Below are 21,703 nucleotides of genomic sequence, written 5' to 3'. Positions count from 1 at the left end.
CTAGCCCTTGATGACCTGTTAAGAGGTGCTTCGAAGGTGACTGAGAGGGAGTGGCTGCAGGTTCAGGAGCAGCGACATCTATTCACATGCAAACAGCCCTGAATGTGTCATGTCTCTGCTATTTAGAGAGGGGCTCACACATTCCATTTCTACCCAGGGGCCCAAACATCCGAGACTCGGACAGATTACACCCCTGATTACACTGAGGCAGCACGTCGTTCTCTTCACAGAGCGTAATTACTGTCACTAAATTTTAAGCAAACCTCGGTTCTTCAAACATGCAGTCTATAATGTAAGAAAATAAAGAAATGGCACAATTGCACCCACACTGATTAACAAAGTATGGAGGACAATCAGTTCTCTTAGAGTATCTCCTGTAAGTACTGTACATCACAGTGGGGGATGGCATTTTGGACAGAAAGCCTGTCTTCTCGTTGTCTTGTGCAGGAGGGGGCGAGGAGCCCAAGATGATACTAGAATACTGCATGCCCACCCCTGTGCCCACCCTGGTGGATCCTGTTCCCTCTCCTGTGATGGCTCCTGCCCTCCCCTCAGTGATGGCTCCTGTCCGCCCCCCGCCTGTGATGGCTCCTGTCCCCCCCCATGTTGTGGCTCCAGTCCACCTACACCTGTGATGGCTCTTATCCCCCCTGTGGTGGATCCTGTCTCCGCCCTGGGTGGCTTCTGTCCCAGTCCTGGAACGGCCCCTGCAGCGAGGGTGAAGTTCTTGATGGGCCTCTTCTCAAAAGGGCTCAGCTCAAAATTAATATGGAAAGGTCGGCGAGTAAGTAAGTGAAGGGATGGGTGAATGGCTGGATGAATTAGTGAAAGGGTGAATGGATGAATGAAAGATTGAATAAATGGATAATGAGAGAGGATGGATGGATTGATGAGAGGGGAAGGATGGAGAGCAAATGTAAATAGCTGGATGTATGGGTGGAAGGGTAGCTGGATAATGGATGAGGGGAAAGATGGATGGGGAAGGATGATGGATGAGGAGAAGGATGGATGGATGGAGGGGAAGGATGGATGGATGAGGGGAAGGATGGATGGATGAGAAGGATGGATGGATGGGTGAGGGGAAGGATGGATGATGGATGAAAGGAAGGATGGATGAGGGGAAGGATGGATGGTTGAGGGGAAGGATAGATGAGAGGAAGGATGGATGGATGAGGGGATGGATAGAGGGGATGGATGGGTGGGTGAAAGGATGGATGGATGGATGATGAGGGGAAGGATGGATGATGAGGGGAAGGATGGATGATGAGGGGAAGGATGGATGGATGGATGATGAGGGGATGGATGGTTGATGAGGGGGTGGGTGAAAGGATGGATGATGAGGGGAAGGGTGGATGGATGGATGATGAGGAAATGGATGGATGATGAGGGGGTGGGTGAAAGGATGGATAGATGAGGGGATGGATGGATGATGAGGGGAAGGGTGGATGGATGGATGATGAGGGAATGGATGGATGATGAGGGGGTGGGTGAAAGGATGGATGGATGATGAGGGGAAGGATGGATGGATGAAGAGTGGGTGGGTAGATGGATGGATGGATGATGAGGGAAAAGGATGGATGGATGATGAGGGGAAAAGGATGGATGGGTGATAAAGGATGGATGGGTGATGAGGGAAAAGGATGGATGGGTGATGAGGGGAAAGATGGATAATGAGGGGAAGGACAGATGGATGGATGGATGGATGATGGGTGGGTGAAAGGATGGATGGAAGGAAGGATGGCTAAGTGAAAGGGTCGATGGAGAGAGAAAGGGAGGATGGATGGATGACTAAAATAGTGGATGGGTGGAAGGATTAGTAAGTGAAAGGATGGCTGGATTGGTGAAAGGGTAAATGGCTGAATGGATGAGTGAATGGATGGATGGGATGAAGAGTGGATGGATAAGTGTACAGATGGATAGGGTGGATGAGGGGATGGATGAAGGGATGGATGAGTGAAATGATAGATGGAAGGATACATGATGGATAGGTTTGCAAACAGTTGAATATGTTTGGAAATGGCTGGGCTTACTTATATACTAATGCGCGACCTCTGATGTGTCTGTAAAACGTCTCTATTGTCCTGAAGTTTTGTCCTGAATTTTGAGCTCGTGTCCTGAATTTTGACCCTTTGTCCTGAATTTTTACACTCACCGTCCTGAATTTGCACCAATGCCAGTTGGTCACCCTATTCGCGGGCTTGGAGACGGAGCGCCGTGCAGAGATGTCTGTCCCTCAAGATAAACAGACAGAACCACTCAGCCGAGAGAGCAGAGGCGCACACGGGACGGGGTATCTGCAGAGGCGCGCTGGACAAGGGATGAAGTCAGAGGGTTGAGCTCACCTATTGCAGACCATTTCCCCCTGGGAGAGAGCCATGGGAAAAATCCTAGAGGCGAGAAATTTAACCCGGGCGTCAAGTGGCCCCATATCATGGGTGTCAACTTCAACCAGTCCCCGCTTTTAAATCGGAGACGATTTGCAGGCTGACATTTTGCAACGAAACTACAAGTACCAACATGCAGTTCGCTACTGTTTAACAAGTGACCACTTGGCGGTTTTGACTGCTCTTTCTCTAGTGTTTAGGTCTGTCGAACGGGCATCCGGTGGGATATCAGGTCGTGTGTTTAAAATACACTGTATTATTTAACGTGCTTACTAATAAAAGGGGCGATCGGTATAGCCATCATTAGTGCAGCAGGTACAGTGGCACGAAGCTCTAAGGCTATTGCAAGACACAAACTGACCTGCAATGGTACGCCTCTTCTGGCGCAGGGCTTTGCAACGTGACGCATCTGGGAGATGCGTCACGTTGTAAATACCCCGCACCATGTTGCATCTTTTGCGCCGCCGCTGCGTCACAAAAGTGACGCAACGGCGGCGTAAAAGCAGTGCAAGGGGCTTGTAAATCTGCCCCAAAGTGTCTACATTGTAAAGAAACCAAATATACATAGATTCATGTTGTTAAATAACTAAAAAAACTAAGATATCTGTGTTTGTTGTATGAAAAATGGCCACATAAAATGCCGCAAAATTGCCGCTAAATTTCCATATTTGTGCCGCTAAATTTGCTAATCCATGCCGCTATATCCTGGGGGGTCTGCCTAATGTCTGAGTATGCACGACATAGGACTTGAATTCACCATCCACCATAGTACCAACCACAATTGTGCAGGCCGAAGAATATGCACGCTTTGAACCCGTAGCCGCTTGCGCGCTTACGTCAGTGTAAATGATACAACGGAAATCCTCAAGTGGGCACATAGTCAGAGGAGCAGGATGAACAAATTCATACTGCAAGTACTCTCGAGTCTGCAGTGAGGAATCAAAAATTAACATCACAAGCGGAGATGTCAAAGACGGCCCATTGTATCCACCGAGGGTGCAAAGCTTTAGAATTTGGTACACTGGCTTTCGTCACTGCCTCCAAGGCAGGATACGGAGTAACAACCAAAATGCGTTTTCCTAGCAACAGTGCACGTTCCTTAAGAATCGCCATTTGCACCGCTGTCAAAACTTTTCCACAGTGGAAAACCGCAACTCAGCCGAAGTGTACAAGTGTGACTTGTAAGCGATAGGGACTGTGTCACCCTAATTAAAAGTGAGGTACGTGAAACCCACCACCCCATGTACGATTCTAATTACCAGGTTGGTGTGGTCATCACGGGTCAGCAAGAATTTAGATTCAAGCAGGTCAGCCTGCAAGGATTGCAAGATGGCTGAATGCTCAGGCAGTCAGCACGATTTGGAAAAAGTAGGTTGTAATAAAGCGTAAAGAGGCTTTATTCGCTGGGCATATTCGGGAATGTAGGTACGCCTGAAGTTCTAAAATCCCAGTAAGGATTGTAGTTTTTCCAGTGTTGTGGGAGCTCGCAAAAGTGCGCATTTCTCCAGGAAGTGAGAAGCCAAACCTCGACCTTCATTGTTGAGCTCGTACCCCAGGAACAACACTGTGTAATCTGCAATGTGAGATTTTGCAAAGTTAAATTTGTAGCCAAAATCCGTAAAATTGCAAATTTTGCGGTCCACCCGGCACAGATGCGGCCATAATTCGTCATCTGTGAGATAGATGTCATCCACATACGAACATGCATCTGTGTCGATCACCTCCAAGAGAGAGACAACGCGTGCGGCAAATACGCCCGGACTGTTCTTATAGCCCATAGCCAAACGTCGAAAGTGGCGCTGTTTGCCACCACTGGTAAATGCTGTCTATTGACTACTAAGTGGGGACAGATTGTGGGCAAAAAAAACATTGGATATGTCAAGTGTGGTTTTGAACCGTTTACGCACAAGACTTTCCACAAGAGCAGAACTGTGAGTATTCTGCACCACGCACGTACGACAATATGAGTTTAAGTGGCGGTAATCCAATACCAAACGGTACAAACCATATGGCTTGGTCACAGTAAAAAGGGGGTTATTCATCGGAGACACAGACATTTCAATTACACCTTGATATTCCAATTGTTCAAGGATTTCCGCAACGGAAGCTTTTGCTTCTCGCCACATGGAGCATTGGGATTGAGGCTGTGGCATTGGCCGCAAGGGAATCTCATGCCGAGGGGAAAATTTTTCCATCCACAGTGAGTACGGTACAAAGCCGGCGCTAGTGCCTTAGCCCAATCTTCTGCAAAATGCAGCGCCTGCTCTTTCGGCACTGTGTGAGCGAAACTAGGGAGGATTACCTCCTCCCCCTGGGGAGCAGCGAAGACAAAGGGTGGGGGCCAGTCGACCTCCGCCAACAAAATATCATAGGTAGTAGTAAGATTTTCTCAAAATTCCCCTTTTATGGTACGTTCTATGTCACCTTCCATTACAAGGACAATTTCATAAAGCCTGTCAGGGGGAGCCATTCTAGAGGCCGCAGTCTCAACTACAACAAAGGTGTCAGTCGGGGTCACCTTCAGTAGTGGACGCAGGGCAGGGCCTCTCGCACTATGGTAATCGCCACCGCGCTGTCCAACAGCGTCAGCGCCCATGTCTGATTCTGAAGCTGCGTTATCACTATCTGTGGCATATCTTGCTGTTACAGCAGCAACTTTATTCTTTTGAAACCGGGGTCTTTGACGCTGTGACTCATCTTGCTTGTCTTTTCCGTCAGCCTTGCGAGGTTGCTCACGGCTCTGTTGGGCACCTCGACCTCTGCCGCTGCCTCCTCCACCGTTGGTTGAGACCGATGTTTCCTGCAAAGAGCGAGGAGAACGTTGTTCAGGAACCTGAAATCTATCGGGTGACTTAATAGTACTGCGGTCGCGCAACTCATATGTACGCTCAGTAGAGGCAGGTGTAGGTGAAGCAGGACGGGACCCCTGTTTTTGTTTCCCCTGTTTTTTGTTCTTACTCCAATTCTGTTTCTGAACTTTTGGGCGGTCATCCTTATCAGATGACGCTTGTTGAGTTTGCTGCTGTGTTTGTTTCTTAGCAAAAGGCTTAACACTCAAACTATTAAGGCCAACGGTCTTATAAGCCTCCGTAATCATTTTTGGTAACTGATGGGGTTTATCGGCGTCAGAGACATCGCGTAAAGCATTAGACACCTGGAAACTAACAGCATCCCACTTGACATCAGCAAGGACAAGATTGCGTACCATGTCAACGCTTCCATGAGTCGCATTCCCAACTCCACAGCCGCCTCCAGCCCGTGTTCATCCCGAACACGCTTAATGACGGAGGGCAGGACAGCCATTGACGGGGTGCCGAAGCACCTAGTGTAGACTGCCTCAAAAATCACATCCCAAGTTGTACAGTCATTTACGTTGGGCACTAAGTCTTTATGCAAACTTATGGTAAGAATCCAGTGTTTCTCCACAGGAGTAGTATTCGGGCATACTGCTTCCAGTTGGTCGAATTTCTCGGCAAGCCAAAAAGGCATCTCATCACTATCCTGGGGACGCTTGCCCATGACCGCATTAACCATGACGGGACCAACTGGTTGCGCTGCACCACCCGGGGCCCCACCCAGGAGTTTGCGGGTAATGTAATTAACCAGACCCCTAATAACTGACACTGCAGAGGCATACAGGGGTCTTAGTTGCAGAGCTGTTAACGCACCCGTCTGAGGATGCGGGTGTAAGCAGCTAAAACAGGCCAAGTAGTGCCTGGGATTGACAATGGCCATTGTCTGTCCGCCGTTATTATGTGTGGGAGGGCGCCATTAAACCAAACGGCAAGCTGCCAAGCAGAAATCGGAATTTCACTGTCCGATATGGAACGTATGCTGCAGGAGCATCAGCAGGGGTGTAAGTGTGAAATACACCAGACACAGCATGTACCGCAGGAAACGTAACCCAGGAGTAGAACAACTCAAACGGGTACGCTGCGTCAGCTGAGACAACAAAAATCACCGCCTGCCTCTCTAAAGAAACGAGGTAGTCCTGCAAATGAGTTTGCACAGCCAAGCGACTATGTGCTGGAATATCAACTGCCATATCGATACAGTGATAGATTAGTACAATGCAATATAAAAAGGCACAGCTGGGTAGTAATTCAAATAGAAAACCGTTTTAAAATATCAAGCTTGAAAAGACCTATGTAACAATAGGTAGGTTTTATCCGTCACTACTGTCAACCGGAAACAATGGTGAAGGGGTTCGTAGACTGATATAAGCACTACTCAAGTCTCTCACAATAAGACCACACTCGTTGGCGGCGCCATGTTGCAAGGATTTCTGCTCATGCACAGAACTATGCACAGAGACCTAGGACATTAGTGAATTGTGGTGTACCAGAAACTCACCTCAGTACCTAAAAGAACCCCAACCAGCTAGCATCAGTGTCACATTAGCTCCTATGGCAAAGTAACCAATGATTAGACAACCTAGAACATGCGACCTAGGACCATCTCAGTAATGGTAGGAAGTGAGAACACTCTTTGGTTATACTCTCATACCAGTCCACAATAGGAGTAAAAAAGAGACACAGAGACAGAGCCACACACACACACACAGACAGAGCCACACACACACACAGAGCTACACACACACACACACAGAGACACACACACACAGAGCCACACACACACACAGAGCCACACACACACAGAGCCACACACACAAAGCCAAACACACAGAGCCACACACACATAGAGCCACACACACATAGAGCCCCCCCTACACACACATAGAGCCACACACACACGGAGTAACACACACATAGAGCCACACACACACAGAGCCACACACACACACAGAGCCACACACACACACAGAGCCACACACACACATAGAGCCACACACACACACACAGAGCCACAAACACACAGAGACACACACACAGAGTCACACACACACACAGAGCGACACACACAGAGCTACACACACACACACACAGAGCCACACACACACAGAGCCACACACACACAGAGCCACACACACAGAGCCACACACACAAAGCCAAACACACACAGAGCCACACACACAGAGCCACACACACACACACACGAGCCACACACACAGAGCTACACACAGCCACACACAGAGCCACACACACACACAGAGCCACACACACACACACAGAGCCACACACACAAAGCCAAACACACACAGAGCCACACACACATAGAGCCCCCCTACACACACACACACATAGAGCCACACACACACACACGGAGTAACACACACATAGAGCCACACACACACAGAGCCACACACACACACAGAGCCACACACACAGACACAGAGCCACACACACACACAGAGCCACAAACACACAGAGACACACACACAGAGCCACACACACAAGAGCCACACACACAAGAGCTACACACAGCCACACACACACACACAGAGCCACACACACACACACAGAGCCACACACACACACACAGAGCCACACACACACAGAGCCACACACACACACAGAGCCACACACACAGACACAGAGCCACACACACACACACACACACAGAGCCACAAACACACAGAGACACACACACAGAGCCACACACACAAGAGCCACACACACAAGAGCTACACACAGCCACACACACACACACAGAGCCACACACACACACACAGAGCCACACACACACAGAGCCACACACACACAGAGCCACACACACACAGAGCCCCCCCTACACACACACATAGGGGGTCATTATGATTGCGGAATTCCCGCATCCTCCGGGCCGGCGGAAGCCACCGCCGGCCCGGAGGATGCGGGAAAACCGCAGCGGAGCCTCCACAGACCCACCACCAAATTAGGATGGCTGGTGGGTCTGATAATCTGTCCGCAGCTTTTCCGCCGCGGTCGGAAGGCGACCGCGGCGGAAAAGCACTAACATGTCTGGTGGTGTCTATCAGACACCGCCAGGCATATTAGGATGTCTGCAATTCTATGCTTTCCAACGGCGGCTTTTCCGCCGTGAAAAAGCATACGGACCTTCACTTCGGGGGCCCGTTGCGGGCCCCCTGGGTGAAGGGGTGGTGGGGGGTGCACATGGGGGGTACCTATGGTACCCCCCTGCATTTGCGTGCACAATGCAGCAGGCACCGCGCGGTGCCTGCCGCTTTGTGCACGCAAATGCTGTGCATGCATTTTTTACATTGGGGCGGGTGCAGCTTGAAGCTGCACCCGCCGCAATGTTAGAGATAGAGGATGTGACCGCCACCCTGGCGGTCACATCCTAATCAGATCGGAGGGAACGCCGCAGCCCATGCGGACGTTCGCTCCTCCTCAGGGGTCGCGGACAGACTCAAGTCCGTCCGCGATCCTAATCGACCCCATAGAGCCACACACACACACACACACACAGCCACACACACAGAGCCACACACACACACACGGAGTAACACACACATAGAGCCACACACACACAGAGCCACACACACACACACAGAGCCACACACACACAGAGCCACACACACACAGAGCCACACACACATAGAGCCACACACACATAGAGCCACACACACATAGAGCCACACACACATAGAGCCACACACACATAGAGCCACACACACACAGAGCCACACACACACAGAGCCACACACACACAGAGCCACACACACACAGAACCACACACACAGAGCTACACACAGCCACACACACACACAGAGCTTCCTTTGGAAATGATGCTTGTCTCAATCAAGTTCCAAATGAAAAAGTATTGCTGTCCCATTACTGAATACGATTTCATTATTTCCTTATTAAAACCGACCTCTTCCCCTTGATTGGTGTCAGAGAACACTCGAATGCAGACAAGCAAGCAGCAATTATCGTGGAAACTGTTTTCAACTCTCCAGTAGGCGGCTTTTACATTTTTACACTGCTTCAACTGTAGATGTTGCTGGAAAAGGAAACTACATATGCCTACTCGGTTACTCAAGCAGCAAATTACTGTTGATGACTAAATTAAATTTAGAAGACTGGCCGAACCACCTATTAGTTGCATTAGTTGAACCTTCTACCACAGAAGCATCTTACAGATCTGTTAGTAGAACAGCAGAGCTATCTCTGTAGCCATGTGAAGCAAAAAGAGTTGCCTATATAAATATGGGGACCGATGACTAGGGTTACTTACTGATTGCGTGTCTACAGTGTCACACTGTAGAAACAGACTAGATATCTTACAAGATGCAGGACCTTCCAAAATGTAAATCTCAGGTTAAAACCTTAGCAAGGCCAACTCATCAGTTCACCACTTGGTGACATATGGAATGGAGTCTCTTTGCAACATAGTCTTTTTGCTTACTAGATGCTAGCTCAGGAATGCCTGGTTAACAGATTGTTATGGAGTGGCCTGTGATGATAGCACTGCTATTATCCTTGTCGGTGTTGATATAGTGTCACGCCAATCTACTTATTGTACTCTGTTGAAAATGTGTATACCACTGTCATTCACCCTAGCAGGACTACCTACAATACTTAAGCAGCTATTGTGTTGTTTTCTCACAGTCAAGTTTAAAAAAAACCAAAATAAATCTATTTGGAACAAAAAGAAGAATGGCTGGTTAACTGGCAGAGTTTAGGATGCAACCGTCCATAAAAGGTCACTGCGTTGCATTCCTGATTCGAATTAACAAGCGCCACTGGGCACCAATTTTCACTCTGATTTAATGCAAGGTAATGGAGAATGCATCAAGTGGAACACTACTTCTCAACATCTCCTTAACACAAAAGCCACGCCATCTTTGGGATTCAGCAAGTTCCGCTCTAGATCTTACTATTGGTTGCAAAATGCATACAGAAGGAGTCCTTACTGACATTTGCATGTCACTGCTTCAACTGGAACTCAATAAAACAACAAAGTGAAGAGCGACTAACTTTTTTCAACATAGTAAAATACCCATTATTCTGTCACTTACATTTACAAATCCATGCACATTTGGATTCAATAATAAATTACTATCACATACATAAAGGTGTATTTCTTTGAAGATAAAGTATAAGCTCAACTCATATTTTGAAATCTGCAAGTTTTCAGCCATATACATTGTTAATAGTTGAATATATGCACAAAAAATAGCAGGGGTATAAGAATGTTATTGTATTAGTCTGCAATAAAGCACATGGCGAGTATGTCAAAAAGGAAGATCATCCTGGAGTCATTCTGGACTCATCTGATGATTACAGTCAGGCTATTCCTGCAATTATCTGGGGAAGTCATCTCAAGCCATCCTGAAGTATGCCTGTAGGACAAAAAATGTAAATGTGATGACGAACCTAGACTCATCACAAAAACTACAGTAGGATGGTGTTCTGATGATTTCTACTGGCAGGGAGTGATTACCTTTTACAACTCCACGAATACTAATTGACAACTTCAGGATGAGTGAGAATTACTCCAGGATGGGTTCTAGCTAATTTAAGGATGACTGTCAATTATTCCAGGATGATCCTATAACCGCTCCAGGATGGAAGTGGATTACTCTGGAATGATCCCATGACAATTTCTGGATGAGTGTGGATTATTCCTGGGTGATCCTATGACAGCTTCAGGATGGCTATGGATTACATCAGAATGGCCCCATTATATTTTCAGAATGAGTGTTGATTACTCTAGGATGACGTGGTGAAAGGGAGGCATGTTTTTGTCCTTGATATTTGGATTTAAGCGGGGACTCCAAGACAAGTTAATTTTCATGGTCTGATGCGTCATGTTTAGTTGTGGATTTTTGATGAAGGACACTAGCCATCCCGGCTAAAAGGGCCAGGTTTTCAAGTTTCTGCAAATTCATCCGCGAACTTGCATCACCAGGCTGAGAAGTTGTGCTTTCAGCATGAGCTTTGTTACCAACTCTTATATAATCCAGTCCACTCTGCTTGGCTTTTTTGTCCTTGCCTCTTTTCTCTGCAATTTCTTCCTCTTGTAGTTCGCGTAACACCCTCTTAAGTCTACCAGCGCTTCCCCGATTGCCACAGTCCATTAACATCTGCTTTTTCTCCAGTGCCCTTTGAAGTAACACCTGTTTTAGACCCTCTGTTGTGCCAGAATAGCTTGCAATTATCTCTTGAAAAATATCCTGAATCATTAGACGTTTCTTCACTAAAAAAAAAAGCAAGAGAAAAAAAAATATATTTACATATAAACTTCAAAACAGAAAAGAACACATTGACCACTTGCAATATATCTTCACGCTCTAGCCATAATATATAAATAAAGAGGTATTGATAATAAAGGACAAATGTACAATCTATCCATAACCAAGTAAGTAAGTTTTCCTTAATAGACAGTACACATTGTAAGCCTGAACTTGAACCTCCTGAAAATAGTTTATCCAAAAATAGCTGCCTTATAGTAGTGCCACAAGCTAAACGTTTCAGTCCTATTCATAAGTGTTACATTTGTCTCTGGAGAGCAATCCAAGGCATATGTGGGGACATGCATGTTCATTTTTACTGTCCATTATTGGATTAATTAATCACAAATGTAGGTTTTACTGAAACAGGTTGGTAATTTGTACCGTTATCCTGCAGTTGCAAACTTATTATAAAGGTTTACTTATTGTGCTTACCGTATGATTGGAACAGAATCATAGCTTTAAAATCTCTCTCTTCGGTGATTGGCCAACCAGCTTCATCTACAAAGAACTTCCCCGGGATTGTCCAAAAGCAGGAAGTCACCATCTTTTCGAACACACACAGAATGATCGCAAGTGAAAAACAGGACGTTGAATGAAGCCATGATTATGTCCTGCTAGATATAAAAATCAGGAATTAGTTTGTGTGTGGTTTAAGTTTCAGAGGTAAAATACAAAGCATATCAAACTGATTAACAGATTTAATTGGAGAAAAGCACCCCAAAAAGTACACTAACCTGGTGCAATTTCTATCTAATATGCCTAGATTGTGGACTACAAAGAAGTGTTTGGGCATGCACTGAAGGCCATTGAGGAAATTACCTAATATCAACTTTATTTTTGGAGAGCCAGAGTGTGTGCTTAGGTCTTGCTGCTCAGGACAAATAGTAATAGCAAAGTAGAGGCATGATGAGAAAAATAGAAGAACTATCAATAAGTGAACTTTCACACTGGGGTTTGTGACGGGAAATCAAGTTACCTATCCCCGCAGATGCATAGAGAGTCAGATGCCTGCTACCCTCTGCCCACCGGCACCCCCAACATGAAAGGACAAGCGTTACAAATGCAATAGGTTTCACCTTTTATTAAGCTAAAGATATTAGCTTTGCTAGTAGTATTGTATATTAATTGTGCAATATGTAATGGCTTTATAAATGAAACAAAAGGCATTACAATGGCAAATACATAAAGCAAAAGCATTGGCATAGCCAATAGGTCTCCCCTCTGGGACCTTATAAGTGTTTTGCCAGAGGTGTTTGGAAGTTTGGTAAGAGATGCAATTTAACATAAAGGGATCCCATACCTCGTTGACACATGCAGTACCCGCAGTTCAAACGAGAAGAGGGCATGGGGAAACCTCTTATAAGATCTCAATCAATGGGGAAGGCACGCGTTACTGCAACTTGTGCGTGCTTCCACCTTATAAATATTTAACACATGATCCGAGGCAGTTGAATGCGAGAAGGGAGAGAGCGCGCAAGGGGGGAGGTGGGGGAGAGAGAGAAGGCGAGAGAAAGAGAAGGCGAGAGAGAGAAGGCGAGAGAAAGAGAAGGCGAGAGAGAGAAAGAGAGAAAGAGAAGGCGAGAGAGAGAGAGAGAGAAAGAGAAGGCGAGAGAGAGAGAGAGAGAAAGAGAAGGCGAGAGAGAGAGAGAGAGAAAGAGAAGGCGAGAGAGAGAGAGAGAAAGAGAAGGCGAGAGAGAGAAAGAGAAGGCGAGAGAGAGAAAGAGAAGGCGAGAGAGAGAAAGAGAAGGCGAGAGAGAGAAAGAGAAGGCGAGAGAGAGAAAGAGAAGGCGAGAGAGAGAGAGAAGGCGAGAAAGAGAGAGAAGGCGAGAGAGAGAGAGAAGGCGAGAGAGAGAGAGAAGGCGAGAGAGAGAGAGAAGGCGAGAGAGAGAGAGAAGGCGAGAGAGAGAGAGAAGGCGAGAGAGAGAGAGAAGGCGAGAGAGAGAGAGAAGGCGAGAGAGAGAAAGAGAAGGCGAGAGAGAGAAAGAGAAGGCGAGAAAGAGAAGGCGAGAGAGAGAAAGAGAAGGCGAGAGAGAGAAGGCGAGAGAGAGAAGGCGAGAGAGAGAAGGCGAGAGAGAGAAGGCGAGAGAGAGAAAGAGAAGGCGAGAGAGAGAAAGAGAAGGCGAGAGAGAGAGAAAGAGAAGGCGAGAGAGAGAGAAAGAGAAGGCGAGAGAGAGAGAAAGAGAAGGCGAGAGAGAGAAAGAGAAGGCGAGAGAGAGAAAGAAAGAGAAGGCGAGAGAAAGAGAAAATAGGAAATATTAATGTGATTTATCTCAGGGCTCGATCCCTCTGCCTCAGTACTTTAGCAGTAGGTCAGGTTGTAACTGGATAATATATGGCTGGGATCGATAGTGGCAGATGTAACAAGACCGGCTTCATTTTTACAGAGATCTTAGCGGTCAAGGTAAATTAGCGCAAACAGGGAATACGTAATTGGCCCTGTCTCAATAATATATACAAACGAGTTAAAAACATTGCATGCACATGGAACGAAACCAGAACGATAGCCTTTTTTGCGAAAGTAGATATTGCAAGATGTTGGAATGCGTCGGACTACGTTTCCTAAATAGGGCGTAAACCTCAATCGCCACAGGCAACCAGGCCTTTCAATTACACAAATAGCAAACAAAATAAAGAACCAGCATTACAACGGCTAAGTTATTTGAAGCATTTATCCTTATGCTTTGAAACGCATCCATGAAAACTGCCAGTGTTTTGGAAGATGTGCTGCTCTGCACACTAACTACACAGCTTGGGGAACGTGACCAGGATTCAACAATAGAGCACACATTCATTTAGTAATGAAGGCTCACTACAAGTTGCAAGGACACAAGTAATGCTCAACAATATACAATATTCACATAAATAAATGTGTTTAGCCTTCTTTGATTGACAACTTTTCAGTAGATCGAAAACTGTTCCATTTGGTCGAGAATCTTGAATACACGCAGGTGCACTTGGAACCAACATGGGACCTACAATATCCGGGCAGTAATTTATTTTTCCTTACGGCGAAGAACTTGCTGTAAAACACATTTTTTAGGCTTTTTGCAATTTTCCACAACTTACACAGGCACGCACTACGTCACACATACACAAAAATACACATGCTCAAACACAAAAGGTGCATATTAAACAAGCAGGCAGGCAGATACAGACAAACATCAAACACACATAATACACACACATTGCAACGCAGGTCTTCATTATAACACGCACGAAGCACACACATGCAGGGAGCTGCGTCTGAATTTGCCCCCTTAATGAAAACTCGTGCTTTCCGAAAAATGAGGAAGCTGGTCTGGGACGGAAATTGAGCAGCTGGGACCGAGAGCGGAAGATCGATGCTGCTCTTTTTTAACAGCTGCAGCACTTACCTGAGTATTCGCTGGAATCGACGAAGGAAGTGGAGTTGGAAAAATAAAGAGACCGATGCCAATCCATCTGTCCCTTTAATGGCCATTGCACTCACGGCAGTCTTCGGTCTTGCCGCAGAACAATGACGTCACTTCCGGCGCTCCAGGATGTGCGTAAGCTTTTGCTAGAGGAAGAAAAGGTGAGAGAGCTGCTCTGCATTGAGGATCTGCGGTTCGAGTCCCAGCCAGCCGGCAGACTGATGGTTTACAGTAGGTGAAGTTGGCATTGTGTTCGAGGCAACTGCTTTTTAAAAATGTATTTTAGTATTGTGATGGAGTGAATTCGGCAGTCACCATGACGACAACGCTTGTTTTCCTTTGCAAGACCAGAGCAGGTCTGTCCGCAGCTGTTTAAAGAATCTAACAATCGGATTCCACTAAACTATGTGTTTATGGAAATACTCTATGAAGGAAGTGCAGCCTGGGGGTACAGAAAGTATCATATCACAGCAGCGCCTCCCGGCATTCCGCATTCATAAAAAGTTTGGGGGTTTGTAGGGCTTTTGGATTTTAGGGCGTACATGGTCATTTTAGGGTTGAGGGTGGGTTTGTGTTTTGGGGGGCCAGGTGTAATTTAAGGGTTTAGAGCATGTTTAGGTTTTGGGTGCGAGGGTTAATTTTAGGGTTTAGGGTGTGTTCGGGTTTTAGGGTACAAGGGTTAATATTAGGGTTTAGGGTGTGTTTGTGTTAGGTGTGCAAGGGTTAATTTGGGGGTTCAGGGTGTGTTTGGGTTTTGGGGTGCAAGGGTTAATTTGGGGGTTCAGGCTGTGTTTGGGTTTTGGGGTGCCAGGGTTAGTGTTAGGGTTTAGGGTGTGTTTGGGTTTTAGAGTACAAGGGTTAATATTAGGGTTTAGGGTGTGTTTGGGTTTGGTGTGCAAGGGTTAATTTGGGGGTTCAGGGTGTGTTTGGGTTTTGGGGTGCCAGGGTTAATTTTAGGGTTTAGGGTGTGTTTGGGTTGCAAGGGTTAATTTGGGGGTTCAGGGTGTGTTTGGGTTTTGGGGTGCCAGGGTTAATTTTAGGGTTTAGGGTGTGTTTGGGTTTGTGGTGCAAGGGTTAATTTGGGGGTTCAGGGTGTGTTTGGGTTTTGGGGTGCCAGGGTTAATTTTAGGGTTTAGGGTGTGTTTGGGTTTTGGGGTGCTAGGGTTAATTTTAGGGTTTAGGGTGTGTTTGGGTTTTGGGGTGTAAGGGTTAATTTGGGGGTTCAGGGTGTGTTTGGGTTTTGGGGTGCCAGGGTTAATATTGGGGTTCAGGGTGTGTTTGGGTTTTGGGGTGCAAGGGTTAATATTGGGGCTCAGGGTGTGTTTGAGTTTTGGGGTGCAAGGGTTAATTTGGGGGTTCAGGGTGTGTTTGGGTTGTGGGGCTCCCAGCTGCAGGAGGTCAGACGTTTATCTGCAATTCATTGTGCAATCATCCAACAGTTTGCATTTTTCTGGAAAACTGAAACCAAAGTGGTGGACGTGCTCTTTAAATAGACAAACAATTCTTGTTAAAATCACCAGACGCAAAAACATCTTATTGAAAACACAATAGTACCTTTGAAGTATTCAGATGCTTATTTTCAAATCACCCCAAAGTCATCAGGAACAATGTCATCTTGTAAAGTTATCGGAGAGTCATTTACAAGTCATCCTCAGATCATCAGGAATAATGACACCTTCTGAAGTCAGCAGATACTAATTTTCACGTTCTCCTTAAATTATCATGAATAATGACACCTACTATAGTCATCAGGTACTCCTTTTCAAGTCATCCTTTAATCATCACCAATAATGACACCTACTAGAGTCATCAGATACTAATTTTCAAGTCATCCTCAAATCCTCAGGCTGAGCTTCTGCAGCTTGCTGATGACTTCAAGAGCTTGATGATGTCTGATGACGTGTAAATGACTTCTAAGGTAGTTGGATGATCATCCAATGACTCTGGGATGGCTTTTAAAGTAATCCTGTTTGACCTGGACAGCCAAGCCAACGTTGATAATCTATTTGGTAGTTTAGTAGCCGTGCTATCAAAAGCATAAATGTTGATGGTCTGATCATAGCTAGAAAGTGCACAGCAAACAACAAAAGTTTAAACTCTTCAGGGGACCTTCGTTTATTTAAGATATGCAAAAAAGACTAACTTCGATCTCCAGCTCCCCTCGGCCAAATATTATTTCATGCTGCTTTAATTATGCTCGGCAGAACTTCACTAATGTATATCCCTGACTTTTTGGCATGAAGTTCGGAGTAGGTGAGGATGGGTGACCTGTCAAAACATTACTGTGTTGTATGAACTAAATAGGTTTTCCTCTCGGATCACTGTATGCACTGTTCCTGGCTTCCTGTCATATTTAACAAAGAGGATTCTTTTAAACACATCTTAACCCATAGCAACATTGTCTTAGCCTTATTCATAATGTGAATTGTAACAATGGTAGGCAACAGAGAACAAATAGCAACAATTCTATAAACGTTTTTTATTATTAATGTAAATGCACACGAAGAGCACTCTAAATATTTCTTAAAAAATGAAAATGTAAAGAATGAAATAACCAAAATACTGAATTAAATTATACATAATTCATTTTAACTAGCCTGCAAATTTCAGCGGAGAGTAAATGTTTTCAAAGCGAAAATATTGCTACTCAGATGAACTGGATGTACCTATCCTTATTTCGGCGACAACACCTCTGTATTTCTTGATGCAGCAATTTAAAATATTTACTACCAGACTGTACCTAATTTTAGGTTTTAAGTGCCTTAACAGCTCTATGAAATATGATCAGCAGCTGCAAAGTGGGACTCCGCAGCATGCACTGAAGCTCAGTCGCCAGCATTGTTTCGGAGGTGCAATCCCTCCCAGCCCCACACTCACTTGCCTTGCTTGCCCTCCCTTCTCTTCCAGTGAGCCACAAATAACTGGTATACAGCAAAACACCGCAATCGAGTCACGCAACGTGCGGGGGGCATTGGCAACAGCAATATTGAGAACAGGGCACGGACTTTGCCATGTGATGCCCGTTCTGGCGGCTGTGTTTTTTTATTGAGCTGTAGCCGCTTGAACTATCCTAGGTATGCGGCGGGCACGGTCGTCTCTGGCCACATGTGGCGCCTGGCAAGGTGCCCTGGGTGCGGGCGGGCAAAGTAACAAGGCAGCTGCTGCGCGGCCCGGCCGTCGCCGAGGTCGCGCCCTCATAGGCCAGGTAATTCGTTCACTTAACTCAGCCACCCGAGTGGTTGTGCTGGTGGGGGGCAGCGAGGGAATGGGGTCCATCCTTTGGGGCCGCCACGTGGCAGCAGTCGGACGGTGGGTAGGGCTTTCAGGACCTGGGACTCCCGATGCACGGAGGGGGGGAGCAGGTAGCACCACGACACCCTCCCCTTCTCTTCCTAGGGTTTCATGGAGGTCGTATGGGTCGAGCTAGACCTGCAAACCTCCACTGTGTGGGGCGCACGCTTAGGGGGCATGATCGTTTCACTGCCCGGTTAGCACGGGGGAGCAAATGGATCCAGCAGGGAGGAGGCCATGGGGGCTTCGTAAGTGGCGCCTTCGGCGACTGGGCTGGGGTCCGTTGGGGGAGAGCATCAGGCACTAGAACCGCTGGGGCGTAGGTCTTATCTATGCTTCCCAAGATGGCGACTCAGCCGGGTGGGTGGGCCAGCTTAACAGGGGTAGAGGGTGCACTTGCTGTCCTGATCACACCTTCCCCGGGGCGACTTGGTCCACATCCTCGCACCATGTAGGTGCCGCTGGTAAAACAGCCCGACGTGCGGCATTCCGGCCGGGCCGCTTTTCACCTTAGGCTAGTCTAGAGCTTTGCATTTGAAGCCGTCCTGCAGCCATAATGTTCACAGCTTCATATGCCTACCTGCAAGCTGTGAGCTGCCGACTGGGAGCGGTATGCCAGGTTTGAGCGAGGTGCCCGTTTGCGATCTTAATTTCGGTCTATCTTTCATCTCCCCGGGTTGCTCGGGGTTTTGGAGCTCGGTGGGCGATTTTGTGGCGAGCCGGTTTATGGTGGAATGTGGCACGATGAGGGGCTGAGATTCGAGCCCCGGGTATTGAGGCGTGAGTCAGGCGCCTGGCGCGGTGACTGGGGTGCGGGCGGGCAGTGTAAGGCAGTAGCCGGGCGGGTCAGCCATCGCCGGGTTTGCGGCCTCACATGCCCAGTAACTTACACACTGAATATGGCCACCCGAGTGGTTGTGCTTGTGGGGGGCAGCGAGCGTATGGGGTCGTTGCAGAGGTATGACTCGTCCCCCCCCGCCTACACACGCACTTCCCAGGAGCATTTCCACTGCGCTGCTGCCGGTCATGGGGGTACGGGACGGGCATTTGTCATACCCTGAAGCAGCCTAGTGCCCCCGGTTGGAATCCTAAACAACATAAATGCAAGTGTTGCTTTCTTGGCACGATCGCTTGGATTTGCCTACTTCGGGTCTTAAAGCGAATGCCCAAGGCACTTACTGACCGCTCGTACAAAAGTTCGTCCATAATTTGCACAAAACTAATCTCAAACAGTATGAACTTTAGAGCAAACAACATTTATTGAGGAAGACCCGTTATTTTCTATACAACACGAGGACAAAGAGCAGAAGTTACCTGCTGATCATTACATGCAGCACAGGAACACACCAGAAACATGCTTTCGTTCTGGGACACAGGATCCAACACCACCATCTTTCTCCGAGGCGAGGCAGGAATGCCTCGGAGAAACGCAGCGTAATTTTTGGATTCGGGGTCGTGTTTTCTTTCTCTCCTCTTCCCGTTGGCTGGAATGTAAAATTCCAGCCAATGGGAAGAGGAGAGAAAGAAAAGAGAAAGAAGTAAAAAACATCCCCCCCGAATTCCGGCTTAAACGGAGTGACGCCCCTCTCCTCCAATGGCTGGCCTCCGTTTAGGAAACCAGCCAATGGAGAAGAGGGGCGGGTTCAAGCCCCACACTCTAAGACATGGGTACTCACAAACTTTCTCTCAGGGGCCAAATTTACAGTGTGGTTTGTGGCCGAGGGCCGCACCGGTGTGTGCGGGGTCAGTGAGAGAGGGGGCTGGGCTAGAGCCAAAAAAAAACTGTGACCATGAGGTTGAACACAGGCCCCTGCAGTCGACGTCTTCGTCCACTGAGCCACCAGATCCAGCATACACACATATCTCTCTCTTTCTCTCCCTCCCTCTCTCTCTTCCTCTCCCTCCCATGTATCTTTCTCTCCCTCCCTCTGTCTCCCTCCCTCTCTCTGTCTCCCTCCCTCTCTCTGTCTCCCTCCCTCTCTCTGTCTCCCTCCCTCTCTCTGTCTCCCTCCCTCTCTCTGTCTCCCTCCCTCCCGCTCTCTGTCTCCCTCCCTCTCTCCCTCCCTCTCTCTCCCTCCCTCCCTCTCCCTCCCTCCCTCTCTCTCCCTTCTTCCCTGTCTCCCTCCCTGACTCCCTCTCTCTCCCTCCCTCCCTCCCTCCCTCTCCCTCCCTCCCTCTCTCTCTCCCTCTCTCTCTCCCTCCATCTGTCTCCCTCCTTCCCTCTGCCTCCTTCCCTCTGTCTCCCTCCCTCTCTCTGTCTCCCTCCCTCTCTCTCTGTCTCCCTCCTTCGCTCTCTGTCTCCCTCCCTCGCTCTCTCCCTCTCTCCCTCCCTCCCTCCATGCCACCCTCCCTGTCTCCCTCCCTCCCTGTCTCCCTGTCTCCCTCCCTCCTGCTCTCTGTCTCCCTCCTGATTCTCTCTGTCTCCCTCCTGATTCTGTCTGTCTCCCTCCTGCTCTCTGTCTCCCTCCTGCTCTCGGTCTCCCTCCTGCTCTCGGTCTCCCTCCTGCTCTCGGTCTCCCTCCTGCTCTCGGTCTCCCTCCTGCTCTCGGTCTCCCTCCTGCTCTCGGTCTCCCTCCCTCTCTCTTTCTGTCTCCCTCCCTCTCTCTTTCTGTCTCCCTCTCTCTTTCTGTCTCCCTCTCTCTCTCTTTCTGTCTCCCTCTCTCTTTCTGTCTCCCTCCATCTCTCTGTCTGTCTCCCTCCCTCCCTCCCTCTGTCCCCCTCCCTCTGTCTCCATCCCTACTTCTGCCTCCCTCCCTCCCCCTACTCCTTCCTCTTTCCCTTCCCTGGCTCTCCCTCTCTCCCTCCCCTGACTCGCCCTCTCTCTCCCTCCTTCCCCCTCCCCTGACTCTCTCTCTCCCTCCCTCGCCCTACCCTGACTCTCTCTCCCTTCCCTGACTCTCTCCCTCCCTCTCTCTCCCTCCTTTGCCCTCCCCTGACTCTCTCCCTCTTCCTTCACACTCCATCCCTCCCTCGCCCTGCCCTGGCTCTCCCTCCCTCGCCCTGGCTCTCCCTCCCTCGCCTTGGCTCTCCCTAACTCTCCCTCCCGCCTCGCTCTCCCTCCCTCTGTCTCTCCCTCCCTCTGTCTCTCCCTCCCTCTCCCTCCCTCTCCCTCCCTCGCCCTCCCCTGACTCTCTTCCTACCTCGCCCTCCACTGATTCTCCCTCTCTCCCCCTCCCTCACCCTCCCCTTACTCTCCCTCACTCTCCCTCCATCGCCCTCCACTGGCACTCCCTCTCTCTCCCTCCATCGCCCTCCCCTGACTTTCCCTCCATCGCCCTCCCCTGACTTTCCCTCCATCGCCCTCCCCTTTTCACACTGGTTGTGAAGGTCAGCCCTGCCATCAGCCAGGGGCAAGCAAGCTTATGTACGTGACCACCAGAAACCTGCGTGCAAGGTCAAAGCCCTGAAGGAAATATATGTGTCACATACAGGTGTGCAACACCCATTGAGTTTAAAATCGCCCCCACCCCCTTGTCAGCCCGGGATAAGACCGCTTG

General features: G+C 48.2%; 2 protein-coding genes across 6 annotated transcripts in view; one reads left to right on the top strand and one right to left on the bottom strand.

Moving 5' to 3' along the window:
* Positions 1 to 10,037: 10,037 nt before the first annotated feature.
* LOC144770381 (uncharacterized) overlaps positions 10,038 to 21,703 on the bottom strand; it is a 118,571-nt gene continuing 106,905 nt past the window's right edge. For 2 of the 5 annotated variants that reach the window (XR_013598876.1, XM_078654854.1), the window contains exons 4-5: positions 11,956 to 12,137; positions 10,038 to 11,486 (exon numbers count right to left, since the gene is read on the bottom strand). Coding sequence is in view for 4 of the 5 variants with exons in the window: in XM_078654854.1 (XP_078510980.1) it covers positions 11,074 to 11,486; positions 11,956 to 12,067 (525 nt within the window). In the remaining variant the exon portion in view is untranslated. Of the gene's footprint in view, positions 11,487 to 11,955; positions 12,138 to 14,897; positions 15,036 to 21,703 lie in introns of those variants that run through there. The other 3 variants (XM_078654856.1, XM_078654857.1, XM_078654855.1) reach the window with 3 other exon arrangements.
* Positions 15,019 to 21,703, top strand: part of ZNF628 (zinc finger protein 628) — a 32,252-nt gene continuing 25,567 nt past the window's right edge. Inside the window, exon 1 of the mRNA XM_078654850.1 lies at positions 15,019 to 15,146. Coding sequence (XP_078510976.1) covers positions 15,020 to 15,146 — 127 coding nt within the window. The 5' untranslated portion in view covers position 15,019. The remainder of the gene's footprint in view (positions 15,147 to 21,703) is intronic.

Source organism: Lissotriton helveticus, chromosome 7 (genome assembly GCF_964261635.1).
Source record: "Lissotriton helveticus chromosome 7, aLisHel1.1, whole genome shotgun sequence".
Taxonomy (NCBI): Eukaryota; Metazoa; Chordata; class Amphibia; order Caudata; family Salamandridae; genus Lissotriton; species Lissotriton helveticus.
Note: the sequence above shows the minus strand (reverse complement) of the source record. Positions and strands in the feature narration are given on the sequence as shown.